The sequence below is a fragment of the Aquarana catesbeiana genome, linkage group LG01, assembly GCF_042186555.1.
Source record: "Aquarana catesbeiana isolate 2022-GZ linkage group LG01, ASM4218655v1, whole genome shotgun sequence".
NCBI lineage: Eukaryota > Metazoa > Chordata > Amphibia > Anura > Ranidae > Aquarana > Aquarana catesbeiana.
This window is the reverse complement of record NC_133324.1, coordinates 326,524,584-326,550,830: the sequence shown is the minus strand read 5'-3', so window position 1 is coordinate 326,550,830 and position 26,247 is coordinate 326,524,584. Positions and strand designations below refer to the sequence as shown.

Below are 26,247 nucleotides of genomic sequence, written 5' to 3'. Positions count from 1 at the left end.
TGTTTTTATACACTTAAATTATCAAGTATACTGTTCTCTGTCTAGAAAATCTGTCCTTCTGTTACCTACTCTATAATGTGTTTTTTTTTTTTTTTTTTTTTTACTATAGATGAATGTGGAATAGTGGCACAAATTGCTGAGCCTTTAGCTGCTGCAGACATATCTGCTTACTATATCAGCACCTTTAATTTTGACCATGCCTTGGTAAGTGGACAACATAATTCCTATTTCCAGTTTCTGATTTGGCTGGAGGAGAGATGAATAACTGAAACCACTGAGCTCTGACAAAACGTGCGATATGATGTTGTAAAATATAGGACCATTGCTAAAGAGCTAGCAGCTTTCTTGTTTCTACAATACTTTAGACCCCTTTCACACTGTGGTGCTTTGCAGGTGCTACAGCGCTAAAAATAGCGCCTGCAAAGCGCCCTGAAAGAGCCGCTCCTGTCTCTTTAGTGTGAAAGCCCCGAGGGCTTTCATACTGGAGCGGTGCACTGGCAGGACGGTAAAAAAAAAGTCCTGTTAGCAGCATCTTTGGAGTCATGAAGGAGCGGTGTGTATACCGCTCCTGCCTATTGAAATCAAGGGGCAGGAGGGTTTTAACCCTTTTTCGGCCGTCGTATTTGCAGGAGTATTCAGCCGCTAGCGGGGCACTTTTAACACCCGCTAGCGGCTGAATACTCCCGCAAATACGACGGTAAAGCGCCGCTAAAAATAGCGGCGCTTTACTGCCAACGCCCCAGTGTGAAAGGGGCCTTTAGTGTTATTTCTTGGCCTGATTTATGAAGCAAGTAAGACGTGTGTAAGATTCTTGTGGCAGTTGGTGCTGGGTAGGAAATGGGGAAAAAAAGGGATTTGATAACTGCGTGTGTGATGGGCAGCTTACTTACTATTGCCTATCAACCCCATGCATTATAAGACATAGAACACATGTTATAATGAGGTCTATGTGAACACATTTGTAGCCTGCTGTCATGCAGATGTGTTGGGGCTCATACTTTCAGCCAAACACAAGAGCAGTGTTAAAGTGGAACTTGAGGCCAGAATTAAAGATGGGAGAACACACAGGAATTTTAATGCATACGAGACATGCTTTGGCTGGCTGCCCGCCCTTGTACAGTGAGCCACGCACGCGCAGCTCTCCGTACAAATTCTGCAATGCTGAATCTGACTGAACTCCTGCACAGGAGTGAGGTCATCCCCATTCAGCCAATGACCCTGGATGGAGACCTGGAAGCTAGCTGCCCGGAGATGTCAGCGGCTGGATAGGGAGCTCAGGGTCACTGCATCGCTGGAGTTAAGGTGAGTATATTTCCACTTTAAAGTTTCTGGAAGATGAAGCTTTACTCCGACTATGAAGTGCATTTTCTAAGACTATAGGAATTTGGCTGCTGTGTGGCACAACTGAAACATTAGATCATTGCACAACTTGAAATGAATGAGTAGGTCATGTGCTATAGGACATCATTTCTAATTTGCTTATAAATGTATAGAAACTAGTACAGACGCAACCAATGTTCACCTTATAGGCTTGAGTTCCTGTTAGGTTAACCTAAGTGATGATCCAAGCCTTTGGGTTATGAATACATTTTACCACAAGGAAGTTTTTCTAAAAGGTTTCTGAATTGAAACAATACAAGTGTCTTGTTTCCCAGTTTAATTTCATAAAAAGCCCAGCTTTTTGAATTGGATCTACATGACTAGCTTTTCTGTTTTAAGGGGATTTTTCACAAACTGAAGATTTATTCCTAAGTTTTAGTATACACAGGTGACCAAGTTTTTCCCCTGGTCAGTGGCATTTCCCTGGTATTAACTGGTGTGTTGATGCATCTCTTAGTACCTGCAATCAAGGGGGTTATTCATTGATGAAGGTATGTGTTCTGGCATCAGAGGTAGTAGTTCTGGGTTCTCTGTATTTTTCCTAATCATTCTAGTTTTTGAAATTTTCAGTACTTGCCTAAATGCAAACATCCTGCCTGTAAATAAACTTTCTTTCTCGTACTTTTGAAGAAAACTGGAGGTAATTGACTTTCAGGTTATATTGCTGCCTACAGGAGGATTGGACAAAAAGAACTGTAGGCTGGCCCAGGATAACTGCAAACCTGCCACAGCATTGAGCTGGTTTCTACAATGGCAGCTATCTGTAACAGCCTTCCCTCCGGGCTTTAATCAAGCCCTCCTGGGCTGAACGTTTGTAGGGATAGCCTGAAAGTGACCTTTGGCGTACTAGTTTCCACAGTACATGCTTTCCAGTAACAAGTTAGCTGCTGAGCGCTCTAAAGGTCCAAAGCAGTTTGGCATTTTCTCTTTCCTTGTCCCTGTCTCTAAAGCCTTATTCTGTGAGTAGACCGAGCATTGGGAGCTACCTCATTGTTGCACTGCTGGGCGTCATTGAATTTGCAGCTCTCTTTTGCAAAGAGCCAACTCTGATCTTAGGTCTGTTCCCTCTTCCTGCCTACAGTGACATGGTATATTTAAAGAGCATTATGAAAATTTCTCCTTTGCTTGTATTTGGAATGACCTGACCATCATTTTTTTTTTCGATCCTACCCTAACAATTAATATGATTTTGGGGCATGTCCATATGTCATCTTTTTGTACACCTACTGCTGATAACTCAATTTTGAGAGCCATTTGTGCTATCCAGGTCATACGATTAGCCCTGGTTCACACTGATGTGATTTCTGATGCATTCCAGAAAGCATAGAATCGCATGATAAGTGAAATAACATAAGTTTCTATGAAGGTCGTTCACATATATGCAGTGCGATTTAATTTTTTTATTTTTAGGGTTCCTGTGCGAGTTTTAGAGTGGTGCGATGTGATTTGTAGCTTCATGGACTTGAATAGAAATCGCATGCAGATCTTTTGTCTCCTAAGTTAACACGATTCGGGTACATTTTCTGCAAGTCTTTGTTTTGTTCCCCATTTGCAGATGGATTATCTCTCCTAAAATAACACGATTCCGGTATGTTTTCTGCAAGTCTTTGCTTTGATCTTCCATCCATGGTCCATGTCAAGAGAGAGACTGACTGTATCCAATTTGCATCAAAAACTAATTGGAATCGCTTCTGAACTCCATTCAAATCAGTTCTGCGCTGAAGCTGCTACTTAAAATCACACTGAAATATTGATTCAACATGCACTGCATCAGTGTGAACCTAGGTTTAAAGCTATTCCTACAGGGGACTTTGTAAGGGCTCTTCGGAATTGCTGTTCTAGTGACTCATTTGAAAGGGAGGCTAATATGACTTCCTGTCTGAAACCAAGAACATATCCAAACTAGCTAATGGAGAAGGGGAATAGACAGGCCACTTCAGCAGAAAGGAAGAAAATCCGATGAAAATTGTAGAAAATGTAATCAAATATGACAGGCGCAACTGACTTTCATTCCCACATATTCTGAAAAATATAATGAAGTGAACAAGCATTATCAAGAAAAATTTTCCCATTTTATATGTGAACCCACAATTTTATGAGACGCTGTCGATTTGTTAGTCCTAGGGTTCCAACATTGGGATCCATCTGGTCACCACCTTTTTTTACTGATTTGTGCAAAAGTGAGAACTGGCTGTCAACTAAGGGCTCTTATAAATGTCTTATAAGAAAAAGAAAGGAGTGGCGCTAGAGGGAAGTGATGTAAAATATTCAATCAATAAATCACAAAGCCATAAATATAAGAGTCCATAAATCACAAGTCCATGACAAAAAACTACTATGTTTCATATGATGGAAGTAACCAAAAGCAGCATCAGTGGCAGCACCCTTTAGAGCAGGGGTAGGCAACCTTAAAGAGGTGGAGATCTAGCTGAACAAAATGTGAGAAGTCAAAGATCATGGGGCACAGTGTCTCCCAGTATTGCCTCCTCACACCTGATTTAAACCTCTAATTGCCATACTAACATTTTGCAATTGCGTACATTGCGCGGCAATCATGGATTTAAATCAGATGGGGAGGAGGCAACATATCGCCTCCTCACCACCTGTCAAACAGACTGGGATCGCTTTTTGAGAGGAGGAGCAGCAGTGCCTGCTGCACTTGTGAATGAGCTACTTTAAGTGCACCAAACTTGCAGGATATGATTGAAGTCTATGGCTAAATGCAGAAAACCAGCAGGAAAATGGCACCAGAGCAGTGGAGCTGTGTGATTAGAAACAGCAGGAAGCAGCCGATCGCCGCATGGAACACAAGATGGTACTGTACGTGACGTCAGTCAGGAGGCCATGCTAATGTAAAAGGGAGGTAACATAAAAGGGAGGTAATGCTTTTCGAAGCTTCCGCTTCTTCATCAGACCCAGTCTAATATAAGTAAAAGTCAGACGGGCGGGCCTACGATTTTGTTCGTAATCAGTCATAAAAGGGAACTTTGACTCATTGCTGGATTTGTCTCACGTTTTAAATACATTTCAGTACAATTATTGTTAGTCCGGCGCCCCTATGCTTTTTTTTATTTTTTATAAATGTGGCTTATCTACTTGTAGGGTTTGTCAGTGTCAGAGGAGAACCAAGAAGGTCCTGTGTGTTTCTGGTAATAAGTTACCAATTGACCGTTTCAATAATTGTATAAGCAAAAAAGTTAATATCCTAATTGTACATTACAGGACTGGTATTTATAAGACCATGGGTTATATGCGCCAGGTGTTTAGACACTGGCAAAAGGTCTATCACCTCAGGAGAGCAAAAAACTGGAACTTCACAGAGTGCACTGAGTTCTATGGGTACACACTCCAGTCTTCTTGTGACTTCCTTGATGACTGTCAAGGGATTCCCCAAAAGACGTTAACGATCAAAAGGCATGTGTAGGAGGCCTTTCGTAAAAACATGTTTATCAGACTAAAGCTTTTAGCCACAAAACCCTGTGTATGTGCACATAAACAAAACTAACACTAAAGCCCCATACACACTATCAGATTTTCTGCTGATTTTTGTCTTCAGATTTACCAAAACCATATAGTGTAAAGGGCCTGCCTGATTGCATACAAATTGAAACGCCTAAGGTTTGACCTCATATGATATGGTTTTTTTAAATTCTTTAGACTTGTCGAATTACATTCTCAAGAGCATCAACACAAAACAGGGCTGGAGGTATACAGTTGTGTTTAAGTGTTTGCGTTTTTGTTTTTTTGGTGCTATAAACAAAACAAAAAAACGACCAATTTTAAAAAAAACCCTATTTTTTATTTTCTGCTATAAAACATATCCAATTGAAAAAATTGTAATTTCTTCATAAATTTAGTATGTATTCTGCTACATATTTTTGGTAAAAAGAAAATAATTCAAATTAGTGTATATTGATTGGTTTTGCGCAAAAGTTATAGCATGTACAAACTATGGGATATTCAAATTTAATTTTTAATTTTTTTTACTAGTAATGGCGGTGATCAGCGACTTATAGCGGGACTGCGATATTGCGGCGAACATTAGGACACTGACACTTTTAACGCTTTTTGGGGATCAGTGACACTAATGCAGTGATCAGTGCTAGAAAATATGCCCTTGATGCCCTGGGAAAGGGGCGAAACGCGTTGACACATTTCTGGCTATTTTGAACCACAGACGTCACTTCTGCCCTCCGTGGAACGCACGCAAAGCAGCAGCGAACCCGGAAGAGCTTTTCTCTTTGCTAATGCCTGTTCTTTCCATTATCCAGTAAGTGGCACCTGTAATGCGCTTATTGTGTGACTCTGCAGTATTTCTCTATTATCTTCTCTTTCTATTTTTGGGAGCCTGTTGGATTTGGTTTTTCTGGCCATCCCCAAGACCCCTGTTCATATGGAGAGTTTCTGAGGAATTCATCCCATCTCACCAGATCAATAGATCATAAGCATCTATGACCCACAGACTGCAAAGCTGAGGGTCCATAATTTTCTGGTGAGTGGGGTCACAAGAGGGGAGTGTGGCACACAGCACCTGGAATTATCATTGGAGCACTAAAGCACTTTATTTTGATTGGAGCACTTTGCACAATATTTGAGACTGTGTTTTTTTTAATTTATATGTGAATGTGTTATATGTAGCACTTTATAATATATTTTATGAGCACCTAAGCACTTTACATGAGCACAAGCATTTCTGCAAGCGCTGTATATATGTATACTTAAAAAATATGATCTGTCACAGTACTAATGATACTGGCTGGGAAGGGATTCACTTCAGGTGATCTGTCTATCAAAGTCCCGGGACCAGATGAAGGGGCTGTATCTGACAGCGAGCGTCGGGGAACACGGCTATTGAAATGAAAGCTGTTATTGCTGTGTTCCCCGTGCTGCGCTCTGAACACCTGGGTGTCTCTCTCTCTCTTCCCCTCCGTGATGGATGGGAGAAAGACTCCCATTCCACACAGGCTGCCAGCTCGCCCCCAGCTCCCAGGCAGTCCTTCCTCGCCAGCCCTCAAAATCCACTCGCAGAAGAATGCGAGCGGGCAAGTGGATTTTTTGAGGGGTTGTGTGTGTGTGTGTGTGTGTATATGTATGTGTATATATATATATATATATATATATATATATATATATATATTACACACACACACACACACACACACACACACACACACACACACACACACACACAGGACGAAAAGTATTCGGACCCCCTTAAATTTTTCACTCTTTGTTATATTGCAGCCAATTGCTAAAATCATTTAAGTTCATTTTTTTTCCTCATTAATGTACACCCAGCACCCCATATTGACAGAAAAACACAGAATTGTTGACATTTTTGCAAATTTATTAAAAAAGAAAAACTGAAATATCACATGGTCCTAAGTATTCAGACCCTTTGCTCAGTATTTAGTAGAAGCGCCCTTTTGATCTAATACAGCCATGAGTCTTTTTGGGAAAGAAGCAACAAGTTTTTCACACCTGGATTCGGAGATCCTCTGCCATTCCTCCTTGCAGATCCTCTCCAGTTCTGTCAGGTTGGTTGGTAAACGTTGGTGGACAGCCATTTTTAGGTCTCTCCAGAGATGCTCAATTGGGTTTAAGTCAGGGCTTTGGCTGGGCCATTCAAGAACAGTCACGGAGTTGTTGTGAAGCCACTCCTTCGTTATTTTAGCTGTGTGCTTAGGGTCATTGTCTTGTTGGAAGGTAAACCTTCGGCCCAGTCTGAGGTCCTGAGCACATCTGAAGGTTTTCGTCCAGGTTATCCCTGTACTTGGCCGCATTCATCTTTCCCTCGATTGCAACCAGTCATCCTGTCCCTGCAGCTGAAAAACAACCCCACAGCATGATGCTGCCATCACCATGCTTTTAGCAAATGGCTGCAATATAACTGAGTGAAAAATTTAAGGGGGTCTGAATACTTTCCGTCCCCACTGTATATATAATATATTCTATCTCTCACAAAAGTGAGTACACCCCTCACATTTTTGTAAATATTTTATTATATCTTTTCATGTGACAACACTGAAGCAATTGACACTTTGCTACAATGTAAAGTAGTGAGTGTACAGCTTGTATAATAGTGTAAATTTGCTGTCCTCTCAAAATAACTCAACACACAGCCATTAATGTGTAAACCGATGGCAACGTGTCAATATTTTGTGTGGCCACCATTATTTTCCAGCACTACCTTAACCCTCTTGGGCATGGAGTTCACCAGAGTTTTACAAGTTGCCACTGAAGTCCTCTTTCACTCCTCCATGACAACATCAGGGAGCTGGTGGATGTTGGAGACCTTGCGCTTACGTTTTGAGGATGCCCTACAGATGCTCAATAGAGTTTAGGTCTGGAGACATGCTTGGCCAGTCCATCACCTTTACCCTCAGCCTCTTTAACAAGACAGTACAAGACAGTGGTCGTCTTGGAGGTGTGTTTGGGGTCATTATGTTGGCATACTGCCCTGCGGCCCAGTCTCTGAAGGGAGGGGGATCGTGCTCTGCTTCAGTATGTCACAATACATGTTGGCATTCATGGTTCCCTCAATGAACTGTAGTTCCCCAGTGTTGGCAGCACTCATGCAGCCCCAGAACATGACACTCCCACCACCATGTTTGACTGTAGGCAAGACACACTTGTCATTGTACTCCTCACCTGGTTGCCACCACACACGATTGACACCATCTGAACCAAATATGTTTATCTTGGTCTCATCAGACCACAGGACATGATTCCAGTAATCCATGTCCTTAGTCTGATTGTCTTCAGCAAATTGTTTGCGGGCTTTCTTGTGCATCATCTTTAGAAGAGGCTTCCTTTGGGGATGATAGCCATGTAGACCAATTTGATGCAGTGTGCGGCGTATGGTCTGAGCACTGACAGGCTGACCCCCCACCCCTTCAACCTCTGCAGCAATGCTGGCAGCATTCATACGTCTATTTTCCCAAAGACAACCTCTGGATATGACGCTGAGCACGTGCACTCAACTTCTTTGGTCACCCTGGCGAGGCCTGTTCTGAGTGGAACCTGTCCTGTTAAACCGCTGTATGGTCTTGGCCACTGTGCTGCAGCTCAGTTTCAGGGTCTTGGCATGTTGAACTTCCAGTGACCAGTATGAGAGAGTGAGAGCGATAACACCAAATTTAACAAACCTGCTCCCCATTCACACCTGAGCCCTTGTAACACTAACGAGTCACATGATATCGGGGAGGGGAAATGGCTAATTTGGACATTTTCACTTGGGGGTTTACTCACTTTTGTTGCCAGCAGTTTAGACATTAATGTCTGTGTGTTGAGTTATTTTGAGGGGACAGCAAATTTACACTGTTTATAAAAGCTGTACACTCACTAGTTTATATTGTAGCCATTTCTTCAGTGTTTGTCACATAAAGATATATAATAAAATATTTACAAAAACGTGGGGTGTGTACTCGCTTTTGTGAGATACTGTGTGTGTATGTGTGTGCGTGTGTAAATATATATATATATATATATATATATATATATATATATATATATATATATATATAATGTGTGTGTGTGTGACCTGGCAAAGAGTAAAACTGCTATAGGGGCGGACCTTAAGTGGTTAAGGACAATGATCATGTGAAGCCATTTATTATCACATAGTTGTCTGGCTTCTTTTTAGATCCATAATAGAAATCGCCCAAATGGCTCTGATCAAAAGTTTACAGAACCTGGAATGTTTGGCCTTGGTACAGACACACAAGGTGATGCACACAGGGTAAAATGGCAATTTAAGGTTAGTTTCCCACATCTGGCTTTTTTCTTTCAATCTTTTTTATGATTAAAAGTCAGAATACAAAACTAATTTTGTACAGGGAAGTCACATAGGTCAGAGCAAATACAGCGTAAATAGAGTGTCAGCCTAATAACAGGCTAGCAAACACAAATGAGAATCTATGTACTAAAATATTTCATATGACTAAGAGGGCATCCGAGCCTGTGGACCCCATGTGCACTGCAAGCTTAAAACAGGGACTAGCCCCAATCATATAGAAAGGAAGAAGTGGGAAGAGAAAAGGGAGTACGAGGGGGGGACCAAGTTGGAACAACGGAACTTAGGCCCAAGAGGAGGAAAAAGACAGTCAGAATAAAGAGGGGGAAACCCAGATGAAGAGCCTGCATTATCATCCCGAACCCAGGCATCCAGACCAGGGTCTAAAAAGAGAGCTTCTACAGTTCAATAATAACGTAATGAGCCCATGGCTCCCATACCTTCTTAAACATCGGTGGCTTTTTAAATTGCAATTGGTGTCTGTGTATGAATAGTCCAATGCGTTTTTTGGCTCTCAAGTGGATGTACTGAGCCATGGGGAGCAAGAAAAGCACTGTCAAGACCTGTGAACAAGGTAATGAAACTTTATAAAGATGGAAAAAAAATATAAAAAGATATTCAAAGCCTTAAATATGCCAGTCAATACTGTTCAGTGACTTATTAAGAAGTGACTCCTGTTCATGTATCTCATCCAGTTAACGATACTTTGGCAAATAGACCTAGCAGCAATTGGTGGCTGCAGGGCTAAACCTGCAGAGCAAATAAGGCCTTTAAGAGAACTTAAACCCCTATCAACAAAAACCTTGAAGATTCAAAAAATGTATTATCACACACTAGGGTTGTCTGTTAGAATCTCAGCCGTGGCACTACCTGCATGGAATTTGCATGTTCTCTCTGTAATAAATAAATTAAGTTCTGTAATAAAAATCATAAAATGAAAAACTGATGTAGTTCCATCTGGCATCCTACAACCCCAATTCTGAAAAAGTTACGACGTTGTGTCTACATAAAAACAGAATGCAATGATTTGCAAATCTCATATTTTATTCACAATAGAAAACCTATCAAATGTTTAACTAAGAAAATGCACCATTTGAAGAAAAAAAAATAAGGTCATTTTGAAATTGATGGCAGCACACATCTCAAAGTTGGGACAGAGCCATGTTTACCACGGTGTAGCATCCTCTCTTCTGTAATCATCTGGGAACTGAGGAGACCAGTTGCTGGAGTTTTGGGAGAGGAATGTTGTACCATTCCTTCCTGATATAGGATTCTAACTGCTCAACAGTAATGGTGATTCTTTGTTGTATTTTTTTTTTTTCCCCATTTCAAGATGCACCAAATATTTTCAATTGGTGAAAGGTCTGGACCGCAGGCAGGCCAGTTAAGCACCTGAACTCTTCTACTACAAGCCATGCTATTATAATAAATGCAGTATGCAGTTTAGCATTGTCCTGCTTAAATATGCAAGGCCTTCCCTGAAAAAGACATAGTGATCTTTCAGCATTGGTGGTACTTTTCCAGATGTGCAAGCTGCCCATTCCATACACATTAATGCACCCCCATACCATCAGTAATGTTATAAGTAAATTTTTTTTTTTTTGGAATCCTTTATTTGGACAAAAGTATCTAACAAACTGCATCTAGGCATGTTCAACAGTAAAATAATACAATAGAAGGAAACACAGGAGAAGAATGTCGCAACAATCTATAACAGATATGAAAATGCATAAGGTTAGAAAGTACAAATCATTCGAAGACCGTTAGTAGAAAGGTTTAAATCAAGAGTCTCTGGATAAAAGACATGATGGAAACTGTGGAATATAGTAGAAAACTTCCTCATCCTACAGCTTTCCCCAGAGTGAGGTTGAGAGCCAGGTCCTGGCGGGACACACATTTTTTGTTTTATATAGAGAGTAGAAGAGGGTAAATATAGGGAGAAGGGGGGGGGGGGGGGTTTGCTAAGCCAGCATGTGCAGCACCATAAAGAGGCCAGGGAAAAGTCACTTCCCAGAACAGGTATTCATTAGGGCCTTGCCCTCATCAGAATTTCATGTGAACATGTTCCAGTGGCGCCATGTTTTGGAATATCACTCTCTATTCTGAGCAGTCCGTATTGGGTCCTCCATCCTGTTGACGTCCACTACCTTTTAAAGAATGCCAAATTTTAAATCACCTGACCACAGAACAGTTTTCTACTTTGTAACAAACTATTTTAAATGAGCTTTGGTCCAAAGAAGGCTGTGGTGTTTCTGGATCATGTCCCAATATGGCTTTTTCTTTGCATTATAAAGAGATTTCATTTTCATTTTTGAATGGCACAGTAAACTGTATTCAGACAGTGATTTCTGGAAGTATTCCTGACCCCATGCAATGATGTCCATCACATAATCATGCCTGTTTTTAACCGGTTCCCGACCGGCGCATGCCGATGTACGTCGGCAGAATGGCACGGCTGGGCAAATGGGCGTACCTGTTCATCCATTTGAATTGCCGCCGTGCCATTGCGTGCGCGCCGGCTGGGAGCTCCGTGAGTCGGGTCGCGGGTCCCGTGGACTCGATCGCCGCGGGGATACCTGCAATCACCTCACGGAGAGGATTAATGGGGAGATGCCGTTGTAAACAGCATCTCCCCGTTCTGCCTAGTGACAAGTGTCACTCGATCTCTGCTCCCTGTCATTGGAGTGGAGATCAGTGATGTCACACATACAGCCCATCCCCCTACAGTTAGTAATCACTCCCTAGGACACACTTAACCCCTCCCCGCCCCCTAGTGGTTAACCCCTTCACTGCCAGTGCCATTTACACAGTAATCGGTGCATTTTTAATTGCACTGATTGCTGTATAAATGACAATGGTCCCAAAAATGTCCGCTATAACATCGCAGTCACAATAAAAATCGCTGATCGCTGCCATTACTAGTAAAAAAAAAAAATTATTAATAAAAATGCCATAAAACTATCGCCTATTTAGTAAACGCTATAACGTTTGCGCTTATTGCGATTTTTTTTTTTTTTTTTACCAAAAATATGTAGAAGAATACAATCGGCCTAAACTGAGGAAAAAAAATGTTTTTTTATATATTTTTGGGGGATATTTATTATAGCAAAATGTAAAAAATAATGCGTTTTTTTCAAAATTAACGCTCTTATTTTGTTTATAGCGCCAAAAATAAAAATCGCAGAGGTGATCAAATACCACCAAAAGAAAGCTCTATTTGTGGGAAAAAAAGGACGTCAATTTTGTTTGGGAGCCACGTCGCACGACCGCGCAATTGTCCGTTAAAACGACGCAGTGCCGAATCGCAAAAAAACGCTCTGGTCAGGAAGGGGGTAAAATCTTCCGGGGCTGAAGTGGTTAATACAGTGCTATCTGAGGGCCAGGAGATCACAGCCATTCAATATTTGTTTTAGCCCTGTCCCTTGCACAAAGATTTTTTTCAGATTCTCAGACTCTTGATGATATTACGTAATATAGATGATATATATTTAAAATCTTTGCAATTTTGCGCTAAGGGACATTATTTTGCAATTTGTTTCACAATTTTTAGATGCAGATTTTCAGATTGGTGGACCTCTGCCCATCTTTACTTTTTGAGACACTTTGACTCTAAGATGCTCTTTAAATACCCAGTCATGTTACTGACCTGTTGCCAATTAACCTAATCAGTTGCAAAATGTTTTTCTCAGTCTTCCTTGTTAGTACCACTTACATTGCCAGCTTGTTGCCCTGTCCCAACTTGTTTGAGACAAGTGGGCAGTAACTTCAAAAATTTACTTTTTTTTTCCCTTAAAATTATGCATTTTCTCAGTTTACACATTTGATGTTTTCTATTGTGAAAAAAATATGGGTTTATGAGATTTGCAAATCGTTGCATTCTAATTTTTTTGTAGATCCTACACAGGGCCCCAAAGTTTTTTTTTTGAATTGGGGTTGCATATAAAATATCCAGTGTTGCATAAAACAAACTGAGCTACATAGAACTTACACACAATAAATAAGATACACCCCCACCTCGCTGACTGATCAAAAAAAACTAACTTACAAATGGCCAGCTTTAGTCATATTAACCCCTCTCCCCTGGGATTAAAAAGCTGTACAGCCCAGGGTTTTTTTTTTTATTGTGAAGCCTGCCAGTATGGAAATTACATGGGTGGGACCCCAAAATAGTTTGGGCTCTCCAAAAAATGTCTTCTTTCCCCCAGTTCTTCATTACTAGATCTGGGCCTGTGATAATTTTCTGCGACAGTTTTATCACTCTCTGGAATGCTTTTATAGCCTAAATATAGGCTATATATTGTTTTACTAGTGGATTGGAGGGGTTGAGGGACTTTCTCCCTCTCCTCTGTGTCTCCCCCACCCCATTTTTTTTTTTTTTTTTTTTTTTTTAGAAACCTTACATTTTCTTATCTTAATTGTGGATTGGTTAATTTTAATGGTGGTCCTCTTAATACACCTTGGGGTTGGGGCCAATTTTTAGGATGTGGTTTGATACTAGAGGTCGACCGATATATCGGCTGATATTTGGCTTTTTTTATTTAATCGGCATCGGCTGATTGTGCTGATAAAAAAAGCCGATTAAAACTTCAGCGGGACTTGCAAATGACTTCTGTAATAGAAGTCAATGCAAGTTGTCTGAAGTTTTCTTCTCTCCTCCTCTGGGCAGCCTGCCAAATCTGATAAGAAGAAACATTGTATCTCTCAGGTTCTTTTATCAATAGACTGAACTCCATGTGTAGAAGCTCTCAGTTTAACCATTTAAAGACTAAATCTTTTCTGACGCTTGTTGCTTACAAGTAAAAATCCTGTATTTTCTGCTAGAAAATCACTTAGAACCCCCAAATATTATATATATTTTTTTAGCAGAGACCCTAGGGAATAAAATAGCGGTTGTTGCAATATTTTATGTCACATGGTATTTGCGCAGCTGTCTTTCAAATGCAATTTTTTTTTAAAAATACACTAATGAAATTTAAAAAAAAAAAAAAAAAAGCAGTAAAGTTAGCCCATTTTTTTTCGTCCAAAAGTTTTGATTACCTGTTTTTGTGTATTTAATATTTAAGATATAGTTATTTTTTTAAAATCTAAATTATACATACAAGTGAACTGATTGGAGGTTTGTTTTGTTTAATAAATGTTTAAATGTAAAAAATTTTCTGTATCACTTATTACTTAAGGCTGCTTTCACACTGGAGCAGGCATGCGTTGACGGTAAAATGCTGTTAGTTTTAGCTGCGCTTTACCGTCATTTTAGCGGCGCTATTCGGCTGCTAGCGGGGCGCTTATAACCCAGCTAGTGGCCGAGGAAGGGGTTAAATGCGCCCCTGAAGCGCTGCTGCCGAAACGCTTTGCAGGCGCTTCGGCGGTGGTGCGCATTCATTTCAATGGGCAGGAGTGGTGGAGGAGCGGTGTATACACCGCTCCAAAGATGCTGCTTGCAGGACTTTTTTTTAAGATCCTGCCAGCACATCGCCTCAGTGTGAAAGCACTCGAGCTTTCACACAGACTGCAGGGGAGCCATTTTACAGGCGCTATTTTTAGCCCAAAAGTGCCTGAAAAACGCCCCAGTGTGAAAGGGGTCTAACTGTTAGATTTTATGAGATAAAGGGAAAAAAAAAGAAAAAATCGGCCTAATATATCGGCCCAAAAAAAATCGGCATCATATATCGGCCATCGGCCACCGTGATTTCTAAATATAAGCATCGGCCAGAGAAAAACCCATATCGGTCGACCTCTATTTGATACTAATGGTAATCATTAACTATGTGGGCAACAAACAGGCAGTCGTTACATACAGTTTCTTTATTGTACATCCCAAGATACAGGGCTTTATAGTCATTATCGTTAGGTTATATACTGTCACCTTCAGGTGAATAGATGCTAATACTCAGTGAAAAGGGGACTGAACTTCTCTCAGGTATATAACCCCTCCCAATGCAGCAGGCTTCCAAATTTTTGATAGCGTTCTTAGGTGATGGACCTAGAAGTTTGTGTTGAACACATAGACCTAAGGTAAGGTGGTCTACAGCCAGATTAGTTCCTAGAGGAATATCTTTGAGAAACTACACTTGGGCCTTACTTGGGGATAGTTGCATGGGACTGCCCAAAAGTTGCTGCCTAAGCACTGGATCCTTTTTGAGCACTCACCTTGGTACATCATGTGAAATGACTTGCAGGATGCTATATGGGTCCAGGGGAGAGGTTTGCTGAGTTTGCTCTTCAAGTAAGCCTGACCAAGGAGAGGTGAAGCTTGAGCTTGAATATTAACTTTTAGCACTCCTTATTGAGACTATTTGGTTGGTTTCCTATAACCTGTTACCTGCCTCTGACTACCTACAGGTGAGTGCTAAGGACCGTGGCTGTTTCCCAGAGTATGACTGGTGGTATTGTAAGCACCCCATAGATCCTAAATAAATGCTATCTTTGAGCTAGCTATAGTGTATTTTTTTCTGCAAAATGGAAACAAATTCAGTTTTTTATATGCTTACTGTCCTAAAAAAAAAAGCACCTAACAAATTTGTAAGGTACTTACACTTTTTTGGAGCTTTTTTGTTTCATATTAGCAGCTCCCATGTAGAATTCGGAGCACAAATACACATGAAATGTTTTGTATAATATGTTTTAATTTCCTAACTTGCATATTGTTTCCTGTCTAACATTTTGCCCTTCTCTTTTTCTACTAAACAGGTTCCAGAAGAAGACATTAACTGTGTGATTGAGTTACTAAACCAGCGTCAGGAAAATAATAACTGAGGCAAGCTCTGCCTCTCAGTTCACCAGTCTTCGATGATGCAACTAGACAGAGAGGAGGAAGTTGGGCCATAGGCTGCACATGCTTTTTGGCTGGGTGTGACGTATTGCCAAGCCAGACGTGTGAAGAAGAAGAGAATTTTTTATCAGTTAGATCTATTTAAGGTGCTATGTTGACTCTCTCCAGTGCCAGCTGACTGAACGTTTACTGAACACAATAAGCTATGTTCTGATATTCGGGTAGTCACTACGGGTTCTAGTGTAGGCAGACAATTCTCTGTTGTATTTGCGCACTTTGACTGTTTAGTTTTTGTGTGTTCTTTGTGTTTTTGCACCAAGCTTCTTTTAAGTTGCAAAAGGAATCCGTATCCATAGATAAATGATTTGATAGATATTCAATGTGGCAATAATTTTTTTAAATGTTTTAGCATAATATCACACTCAAACGTAGCCAAGTGTGATATCGCCTGCTGTGTACACTACTTTTTAAGGCAGTGTTTGCAGTGCTTTGGTGCAGTGAATTGAAAAGATTTGCCCCAAGGTGGGTTGCCTACAATGTTTTGGCTTAATTGTGAGGGCAGTGTTAAATTTGCAAATGGCCAAGATGATTGCTGGGATAAAGCACAAAGAGTGCTAAGAATTAACCCTTGGAAATCAAGTTTCAATAGTTTACACTGGTCAGCCTTTAACGAAGGCCGGTTTTTATTGGTTGCAAAATATATGTGCATTGTTATTGAGTGTTATAAGACCAAACTGTTTCCATTTTTTTGTGCAATATTGAATCTGAGTAATGCTGCGCAAAGTCCTAAGACCAACACTATTGATTGCTGACTAGTGATGCCAGTCTAAGAGTGAGGTTTATTTTATATATTTGAAAATACAAAATTCTGGGTAAGGGGAGACACTGTCCTTAAGTCAGACTAGGTCTTATATGAATGAATGTCAATTTTGTGTTGGTTTATTAATGGTCTGACCTATAATATCCTGGAAAACTATACCAGCTTTTGCTTCATATATTTGATGTTCAGTGCCATTTGGATGTTGACAAGACTTAACCAATGAAACCTATGTTGTAAGCATAAAAGCAGTCACATTTAATTTGGTTGGTAGTTTAGTTTTCCAAACTGGCCATTTTTTGTTAGTTTATTAGAATGTCTGCAGCATCTCCTGTCTCTTTTGAGATGAAAGAAAAAAGAAAACAAAGACGTTAAACAAATGAAATAAAGAATACACAGTTATGAGCAAATACTGCAGATAACAGCATCACACATTAAGCAAATGGACACCATCTATAATATAACATCAGTCATCATAAATCTAGGTATAGACAGTCATACACTTATATTAAACAAATACAAATCCCCCCCCCCCCCCCCCCCGAGCCTCCTGATGGAATTTTTAACCATCTACCATGTTTACAAAATGCGGTCCAGAAAAAGGTGTATCAGGGTTGGGCCCTGAATATCTTACCAGGGAGTCCAGAGTTTGTCAAATTTACCAGTACATCCTCTGTGCTGGTAGATATATTTTTCAAGTCGTATGATATCTCCCGTTTGGGTGATCCATTTACGGGCCTGAAAAAGGGCTCTAGCTATAGATTGCTTGGGGATATCCTCAACGGGGGGGGGTCGGGTAAATCTGAAATGCCCAGCAAGCATTGTTTGGAATCCTCAGAGATCTGAACCTGAAAGACCCGATTTTAATAGTGTATAACCTCCTTCCAATATAGATGCAAATTTGGGCACCGCCATAATAAATGTATCAGATCACCATGATCCCTACTGCAGCGAGTGCAGGTGGTGTCCTCTCTCTCTCTCTCATATGAACTAGTCTAGCTGGTATAAAATGAACCCGCAGGAGTAAATATAACTGCGAGAGACATTGAGCAACATTTAGGAAGCATTGTGTAAACACCAAGAGAGCCTAATGTCCCCATTAGGATACCACTTTAAGGGGACAATCCTGAAGAAAAATATTGAGGAACGTGGCATAGCTACACAATGTGTACCCTTTATAGGAGGTCACCTCAAACACATAGTTAAATGTATGGGATTGTACCCAAAGGTCAACCCCCTGCTGAGCCCCTACCGCGAGCTGGAGTTGCAAATAGTAAATCTTATGTCTGTTTACATTGACAGCGAACCTCTTCTGTTCACTTGCACCCTGCAGCTAATCTATTCCTTACAGTATGTAAACTATTGTATGATGTGAGCAGATAATATAGGATACATTGTTCTTCCAACTTTAATATCATTCCACATTGGCACAATTGCTGCTACAGACTCCCTTCAGTATTTTACACAATTGAAATTCTAGGCACTTGGTTACATGATCTCCGACAAAGAGGAGGATCAGGCAGTCTGAATCCTAAGGCCCTTCTCACACAAGCAGGCCAATCAGGTCCGCCTGTCTGTTTTTCAAGTGGACCCGATTGGACCACCCATTGTTTTCTCTGGGGCGGTAGATTCAGCAGACCTGCTGGGCATCCGATCTGATAAAATTCTCTAAAAACAGATGTATGGCGATAAGTTTGCCATCCATCTGGCGGATCAGATCAAAACAAACATGCAGGCAGTTTTTATCTGACTGCCGCATAGAGGAGAGCGGGCTGTGTCTGTGTCCGTTCTGCATAGCGGAGCGGACACGGATCTGTCATCTGCCTGCTCAGTGTGGATCAGCGGACATCCCCCCCATCCCTGCTGAGCAGACAGATCTGTTCTGTCTGAAAGGGGCCTAACTGTCCGTTCAGCAGAGCCCAAATGACCAAGTGCCTATGCCTTAAGACGTGCCAAAAGCTTTAGGGACCTTGGCAGCATTTTCTAAAGGTAGAGGTATTTCAGCACTTGTATTTTTTGATAATTTAACAAGATTTGTTATAGAGGCTTGCTAAAGTTGGAATAGCTCTGGCTATTAACCCTCCATGGATTGTTTGTGCGATTTCCGTACAAATGAAAATACCTCAATTGATTACATAATGATATCACAATGTGGATCTGTTTTGTACACTCAACTGCCTTATGAATAATGGAATACCACAGCCAGAACTCTGCAGCTCCCTTACTTTCAGTGGATTTGCCTCCTTTACTACGTTTTGGCTTTGAAGTTGCCTTAGCATTTGACACTACTGTAAGATGATGTGGAGTTGTTTTTTGTGACAGTATTATATACAAAGAATATTTAAAGCGGAGTTCCACCCAAAAGTGGAACTTCCGCTCATTGTACTCCCCCCCCCCTCCTCGGGTGCCACATTTGGGGGGGGGGAGGGGGAACAGCATACCTGTCTTTTCACAGGTATGCTTTCCCCACTTCCGCGAGCCTCAGCCACGGGTATTGACGTCATGGCTGGGGCTCCCCCCTCCTCCCCCTATTGCTGGGCCAGTAGGAGAGAGGAGCGGTGCCTTGCAAATGCGCAGTAGGGTTCCCGGTGTGAAGCCGAAAGGCTACACTGCCAGGTTCCCTTACTCGCAATGGAGGTGGCATGCACCCGACAGCTGATGGAAACATCAGCTGCGGTGCTAACATCACTGGACTCCAGGACAGGTAAGTGTCCGATTATTAAAAGTTAGCAGTTGCAGTATGTGCAGCTGCTGGCTTTTAATTTTTGTAGAGGTGGGCGGACCTCTGCTTTAAACACATTTTAGGTTGCATTTAGACTGTATGTTGGGTAATAAAAATGCTAAAAAAAAACTATCAGCGTGCTGTCGGTTTTATGCCTGAATCATATGTTTATTATCTATAATCTGATCTTAAGATGCCATAAGCACTTCTGGTAAAAGTAGCTGTAAATACTTTTGACATCAGATGAAGTTTTGACCACACAGATTTTTCCGTTAGATTTGATTAAATCAGTTATTCGTAAAGTTAATTTTAATGCATATATTCCTAGAGAAGCCAGAGAGCTTTATGACTAAAAACAGTCATGTGTGCAAAGAGCAGATGATATTTTGCTGCAATATTTCAGGGCGTAAGGTCTCTCTTATAGGAAGATAATTGGGTCTTGTACTGCGTTAGCTACCGATATTTATTGTGGGAAGCTTGGAGTTTTAAGCGGAACTAAAAGGCTGTAATCCTCCCCTCTCCAAAATCCACAGGCTTCTTTATTGGCGAGGGGTGACATGCCTCCTGCATATGCACAGGAGCTAGTCATCCTGCCACTCAGACCAGCTCGGCGCTGAAAGATGAGCTGCGCACTTAACCTAATTGAATGGTTAGAAAAACTATGATTTTAAGTATGATTGCATCTCTGTATAGTTTGCTTTGTATCATTTTTCAGACCCATGGACTATTTAGCATTCTGTAATGTTACCACCTGAAATAAAATTTGATTTCAATTTTAGCTTGCTATGGGGGTACCCGAGCTGCAGCTCCGTGTGTCCATTCAGACATGAAACTGTGGTTTGGCCCTGCCCCTCTCTCCTGATTGGCTAACTGAATTTGATTTACAGCAGCAGGACCCAATGGCACCGCTGCTGCCTCAGCCAATCAGGAGGGAGAGTCCCGGATGGCTGATTCAGTCATGGCCAACGCTGGGTAGAGATGGGCTCGGGTAAGCATGCATTTAGATAAAAAAAAAACTTCTGACTATACCATCACTTTAATTTAGATTTTATTCTGACGTAGACAAAATAGTCAAGAATGTAAAAAGAGCAAAATGTTACATTATTTTGTAAATTATTCATATTTGCATTTAAACACCGAGGGGTGGTCTTTCTGCTACAAGCTAGCTCACACTCCCTGAGTGGTTCAGGGGTCATCTACTGTGTCTGGGGGAACCGGCGCAATCTGATGACCCTATGGTTATAGGGTTTACCTCATGAGTTCTCTTCAGCTACATTGTTAAAGTGGCTAGGCATCACCCAGAAACACTGCTAGACAGGTAGAAGCATGTTTACCTTCAGGGGTTTTACTGACGGCACTTAAAATCCCACCTTGAAACCCAATTGGAAATGGCTGATATAACCCTCATGTGTTAGCAGTGACCTTAACCCAGTGGTGCATTTAGGTTTTGTGCTGCCCTAGGCCTGACTAAACTCATGCACCCCCTAATTTAAATATGACCCACCCCTTCCTGTCATCTGTAAACCACACCCCTTCCTCTTTAGGCTCCACCTCTTCCTCTGTCCATTGATCCCACGTTCACAGGGCGGGTTTGAAATCGTGCGAGTTCAGCTGAACTCCACGATTTCAAACTGGCAATGTAGTCCGACTTCATGGACAATTTGACAGACATCTGTGCGGGTTCATGCACAGATGTCTATTCAGATCGCCCCTGAAGTTGCCAAAAGTAGTACAGGAACTACTTTTGGGAATTGGTGCGGCGCCACAAAGTCGGCATCGCACAGGTTTGGTGTTATTTCTGGCAATAGCATGCCAAATCGGCCCAATGTGAACGTGGGCTTAAAGTGGGTACCAAGTGCAGCCTCACCAGTGCCCATCAGTGCCACTCACCAGTGCCCATCAAGGACAGCCTCCCCAGTGCCCATACAGGTGTTGAGGTGGCAGCATATCGCTGCCTGTCAATTGCTGCATTGCATCCTTCCCGCAGGCAGTTCACACTGCCTTCTGCGAACTGCTGCGGGTGTCATTACAAAGTTAATGACACCCTCAGATTGGTTCACAGATCGCAGTGCGAACTGTGGATTTGTACAGGAATCGGATCACATAGATGAGAACACCCATACGATCTGATTCCAGTACGGGGAAAAAACAAGACCCTTCACTTTTTTTCTGTGTGAATCCAATGCAAGTTCAGCCATACAACTGTATGGCTGAAACCGCATTGCTCAGACATCGCATGTGAGCAACACGGGTGCGAATCACATGCGATGTCTGAGATCGCCCAAGTCTGAACCTAGGCTTATACCAGAAGCACCAGTCTGCAGATGTTAATCTGTAAAGAGTTAACTATTTAGGTAAGCAGCAGTGTACATGTGTCCATTGAAACAGAGTAGAGAAGCACAGTCCTCCCCTAGCACCAAGGACACAGAGGGTTAATTACCAGAGTCCGTATTTCAGATAATGGGGGATAGGAAAAACAAAGTGGGAAAGCTGTAGCACAGATAAACTGTGTCATGAGGTTTGCAAGGAGAGACTGTGAGGATCCATATCTTACTCTCAACCCTTCCAAATCTGGAAGCCACAATCTGACAGCTGCATGTGCACCTGGGGTCACAACACAGGAAGAGAAACTGACCAGCTGTCACTCTGCTCTCCCGTCTGTGTGGAGGGGAGGGGGGAATGTCACCACACGCTCTTTGAGAGAGACGCTCTCCGAACGCTGCACCCGGGGGGGGAGGGGGGGCTTTTTTTGCCGTCCTGCGCCTGGGCTTTGCCGGCCTAGGCCAAGACACAGCACTGCCTTAACCTGTCAAATTAGGTTACCATGAAACCTATTTCATGGCCCAAATTGAACAAATGTCTGGAACCTTATGGTTCAGTTATATGATGACTTGTTGGAGGTATCTAAGCTATGTTCTGGATGGGTCTGTTGTGCATACAGATGCACAGAGCACTCTGCTTGTGCTGCATGATGCCATATCCAAGGAGCATCTGACTCGCTTGAACCCTGCACCATGGTTAGTAATGCAGTAACCAGAAAGCATTCCCACCTCAACGTAGGAGGTCTAGGCAGAGGTTGGCTGAATCCCACCCTTCATCAACTTCTACAGTTAGTGCCTGGCTACCATTTAGCCCAGAGAGCTTGAACTTTGCAGTCAGCTAACCTCATAAAAGCATTCTGAATGGAGATGGGTGTGCCCCTACTTCAAGTGCATCATGGAGGATCCTTGAGTAGTTTGTCTCTAAGGAATTTAGGTGATGAGTGCCCCTTTAGGCTGGGTTCACACTTATGCGAATTGGATGCTGGTTTCCCTGCATCCAATTCGCATGACAGGAGATTGTGACCGGCTCTTAATGGAGCTGGTTCACACATCTCGGGTGGCCGTGGAGCGCATTGCACAGGCGCTCTGTGCGTCTTTGGCTCCGTCTCGGGCTCGAATTCAGCAAAAATTCGGGCCTGATATGTCCCTGAAATGGAGAACAGGGAAGCACCGGACCCCTGCTGTGAACCCAGCCTTAAGGTCATAGGCCAATCTCTTGCTAATTATTCCCCTTTCAGTTTCCCCTCATCTGCTATGTGCTTTTTTGCATAAAAAAAAAATTTCCCCAGTTTTCCTGGGTTCCTCCCAGCCCTGGACCCCTGTCTCCAGTCCATATGGTTTCTGGAGCTGTGCCCCATCCCGGCCTCCATTCCCTTCTTCAGGAACATTCCCTGCCTTGGGACCTGAATAACCCTAATGGTACATGGTAGCCCTCAATGTCCCCCCTTTCCAAAGGGACAGCCTGACCTACAAAGTCATCCAAAGCCACCCCTGCCTGTCCAACGACCTGGAGCCTTAGTGGCCTGGACAAACCTGTTACTTCTCCGTTTTGTTCAGTCTGGTGTGATTGCTTGTGAGTAGTCAGTTTTATGGATCCTTGTAGTGGGCACCATCCCTGAATGGTCTAACACAACAGTATCTGGCCAGATCATGGGGTTTCAACATTGGCAGCTACCTGTCACCAGTGGGTAAAGCAGTTCAACCCAAGCCCTCACTCAAAAGTTCCATACCCTCTAGTCATTGGCTTGGGTTTTCAGCAAGCCAATGGACCTGTCTCCATGTAGTCCCTGGCGTGATCCTTCAGCCTCTTCAGATGACTGGGATAGTTTTTATTTTCCCTGAACATGGGGGTTTCACTCACTGGAACACTTCCATCCCAAGATCTACCAACTTGTTCCTCCCATGGATCTAACCCCATGTGCACTGATGTTGACTTTTGTGGAATTGAACGTTTGAGTTCTCTAGCGGTCTCAAGTGTCACTACACACCCCTTGTGGGCTATTTTGTTGTGCTGATACGATAAATTATTTGATATACCTGGCTTTGTAGAATGGAATATCTGGCTAGGCAACCAGTTTGTTTAAAAAAAAAAAAAGTTTTCCCCTTAGGACTAAGGGTTGGAGATGTAAGACTTCAAACTTTTTTCCATGTAGCCTAGCTGTTTGTTCTTGATTGAACCTGTTTTTGTCCTAGGCTCCCCGCTTTGGACCCATTTGTTCCTGCGACTGTCCCCAGTGTTTTCTGTTGCCCAAATCAGTTTGTGGGTCTTTTGTCCCCTATTCTGAAATCCAGCTCTGATTAAGCCACCCCAGGAGGTATGTCCGTGACAACCTGGGTTTATAGGAAGTTAAATGACTCTGGCCACTAATCAGTTAAGAAAATTGGCTATACAACCAGAGCTGTGAGAACACTATTAGGTTTGTTATTGTTTTCTGCTCACAAGACTATCCTTAAAATGTCCCTCAGCCCCCACACTTGACTTTTGGAAGAACCTGGTCAGTGCAGGGGTTTCGCAGTACAAATTCACATATGAAACTTGACTGAGGCTGCCCAAAAGCATTTTCTAAAGTATGGGACATCTGGTTGGAATCTCCTACCACCACTGAGTTAACTCAGTAATACTATTATGAGAGTGCCACTTCTTTAGAAACAAAACACTATGTACCTGTTGGAAGCTTTCTGTCCATATTCTCTTTTCTAGAGTCCTCGTGTATGGTTTATTGAGTGCAATGGTTGCCATGTCACGGTTTTTGTTTGCTTTTCTCCTTTTTTTTTAAATAAGGGTATGTGCAATAGGCTTTGATTTATGACTTTACTAATAATAAAAAAAAAATAGAATTTGCAACAAAAATTAATAAAAAAAGAAAATTGGCAACATCTTGATGTAGGGGGGGGGGGATTATTGCAGGGACATTGCTGGGGGTTGAAGGTGGGCATTGCAGCAAAATCTTTTTACTTTTAATCACTTCCCGCCAAGCCTATTAAAATGATGGCAGGACATTCATTGCCACCTTGTGCACACCCCATGGGCCGCTACCGATACCATGTGATCACTGTGACCAGATACAGCAGATGACATGACCATTGTACACAATGGATGACTTCCTTTCATGCCGTTCATTGTGTACAATTGTGTTGCTAGCTGTGATTGGTCACAGTAATCACATGGTACAGACTGGACCAATCACAGCCCATCTATACCATGTGATTAGCTGTGGCTAATCACAATAGTAAACACTGAATGAACCCATTTCTTTCAGTAAAAATGGTTGTTTATACCAGTGAAATTCACTGGTATAAGACCTCATAATGTGGTAAAAAAAATCCTGAGCACTTCCCTAGAGTAATTTGGTAAGACTGTATTGCTCTGGTCAGTGTTTTAAAAAAAAAAAAAAAATAAAAAGTAATATTTAAAACTTTTTACATACTGTGACCAGTCAGTGGCCCTGATCACTGCAACATAAATTATGACACTGTAGTGCACTGTTGACAGTATGAAAATTAAAATAAATTAAAAAAAATGTTTTTACAAAAAACTCAATAAAAATCATAACTTCAAAAAGCTTGCCATGACTCCTACTAAATACCTTGGACTGTCTACTTTCAAAAAAGGGGGTCATTTGGACCATATCTGTACTGTCCTGGTCCCAAGAAATTAGATGTACTGACAGCTATCAGGATTGATCGATTGCTGTGGGGATGTTTTTTCAGCAGGAGGAACTGGGAGACTAGTCGGGATCGAGGGAAAGATGAATGTAGCAATGTACGGAGACCACCTTGATGAAAACCCTGATGAAAACCTGCTCCAGAGCACTCTGGACCTCAAACTGGTGCGAAGGTTCATCTTTCAACAGGACAACGACCCTAAGCAACAAGCCAAGGTAACAGTGGATAACGCTGTGAATGTCCTTGAGTGGCCCAGCCAGAGCCCAGACTTGAACCTGATTGAACATCTCTGAAGGGATCTGAAAATGGCTGTGTACTGATGCTCCCCATCCAACTTGATGGAGCTTGAGAGGTCCTGCAAAGAACAATGGGAGAGACTGTCCAAAAATAGTTGTGCCAACCTTGTAGCATCATACTCAAAAAGACTTGAGGCTGTAATTGGTGCCAAAGGTGCTTCAACAAAGTATTGAGCAAAGGCTTTGAATACCTATGTGCATGTGACCTTTTTTCATTTTTTTATTTTTTATAAATTTGCAAAGATTTCAAACAAACGTTTTTGTGGTATTTGTAGAACTTGGAGGAAAATAATGAATTTAATCCATTTTGGAATAAGGCTGTAACATAACAAAATGTGTGTGTGTGTGTGTGTATATATATATATATATATATATATATATATATATATATATATATATATATATATATATAAAATATTTTTCCATTTTATTCGCCATGTTGGGTGAAGATGTGGGAATATCAAGCTCAGAGGTGGCAGCC

General features: G+C 41.8%; 1 protein-coding gene across 2 annotated transcripts in view; it reads left to right on the top strand.

The window, feature by feature from the left end:
* Positions 1–25,668, top strand: part of CASTOR1 (cytosolic arginine sensor for mTORC1 subunit 1) — a 125,872-nt gene extending 100,204 nt beyond the window's left edge. The window contains exons 8-9 of one of the 2 annotated variants that reach the window (XM_073630850.1): positions 110–204; positions 25,516–25,668. In XM_073630850.1, coding sequence (XP_073486951.1) covers positions 110–204; positions 25,516–25,536 — 116 coding nt within the window. In that variant the 3' untranslated portion in view covers positions 25,537–25,668. Of the gene's footprint in view, positions 1–109; positions 205–15,862; positions 17,024–25,515 lie in introns of those variants that run through there. The other variant, XM_073630843.1, reaches the window with a different exon arrangement.
* The last annotated feature ends 579 nt before the right edge of the window (positions 25,669–26,247 follow it).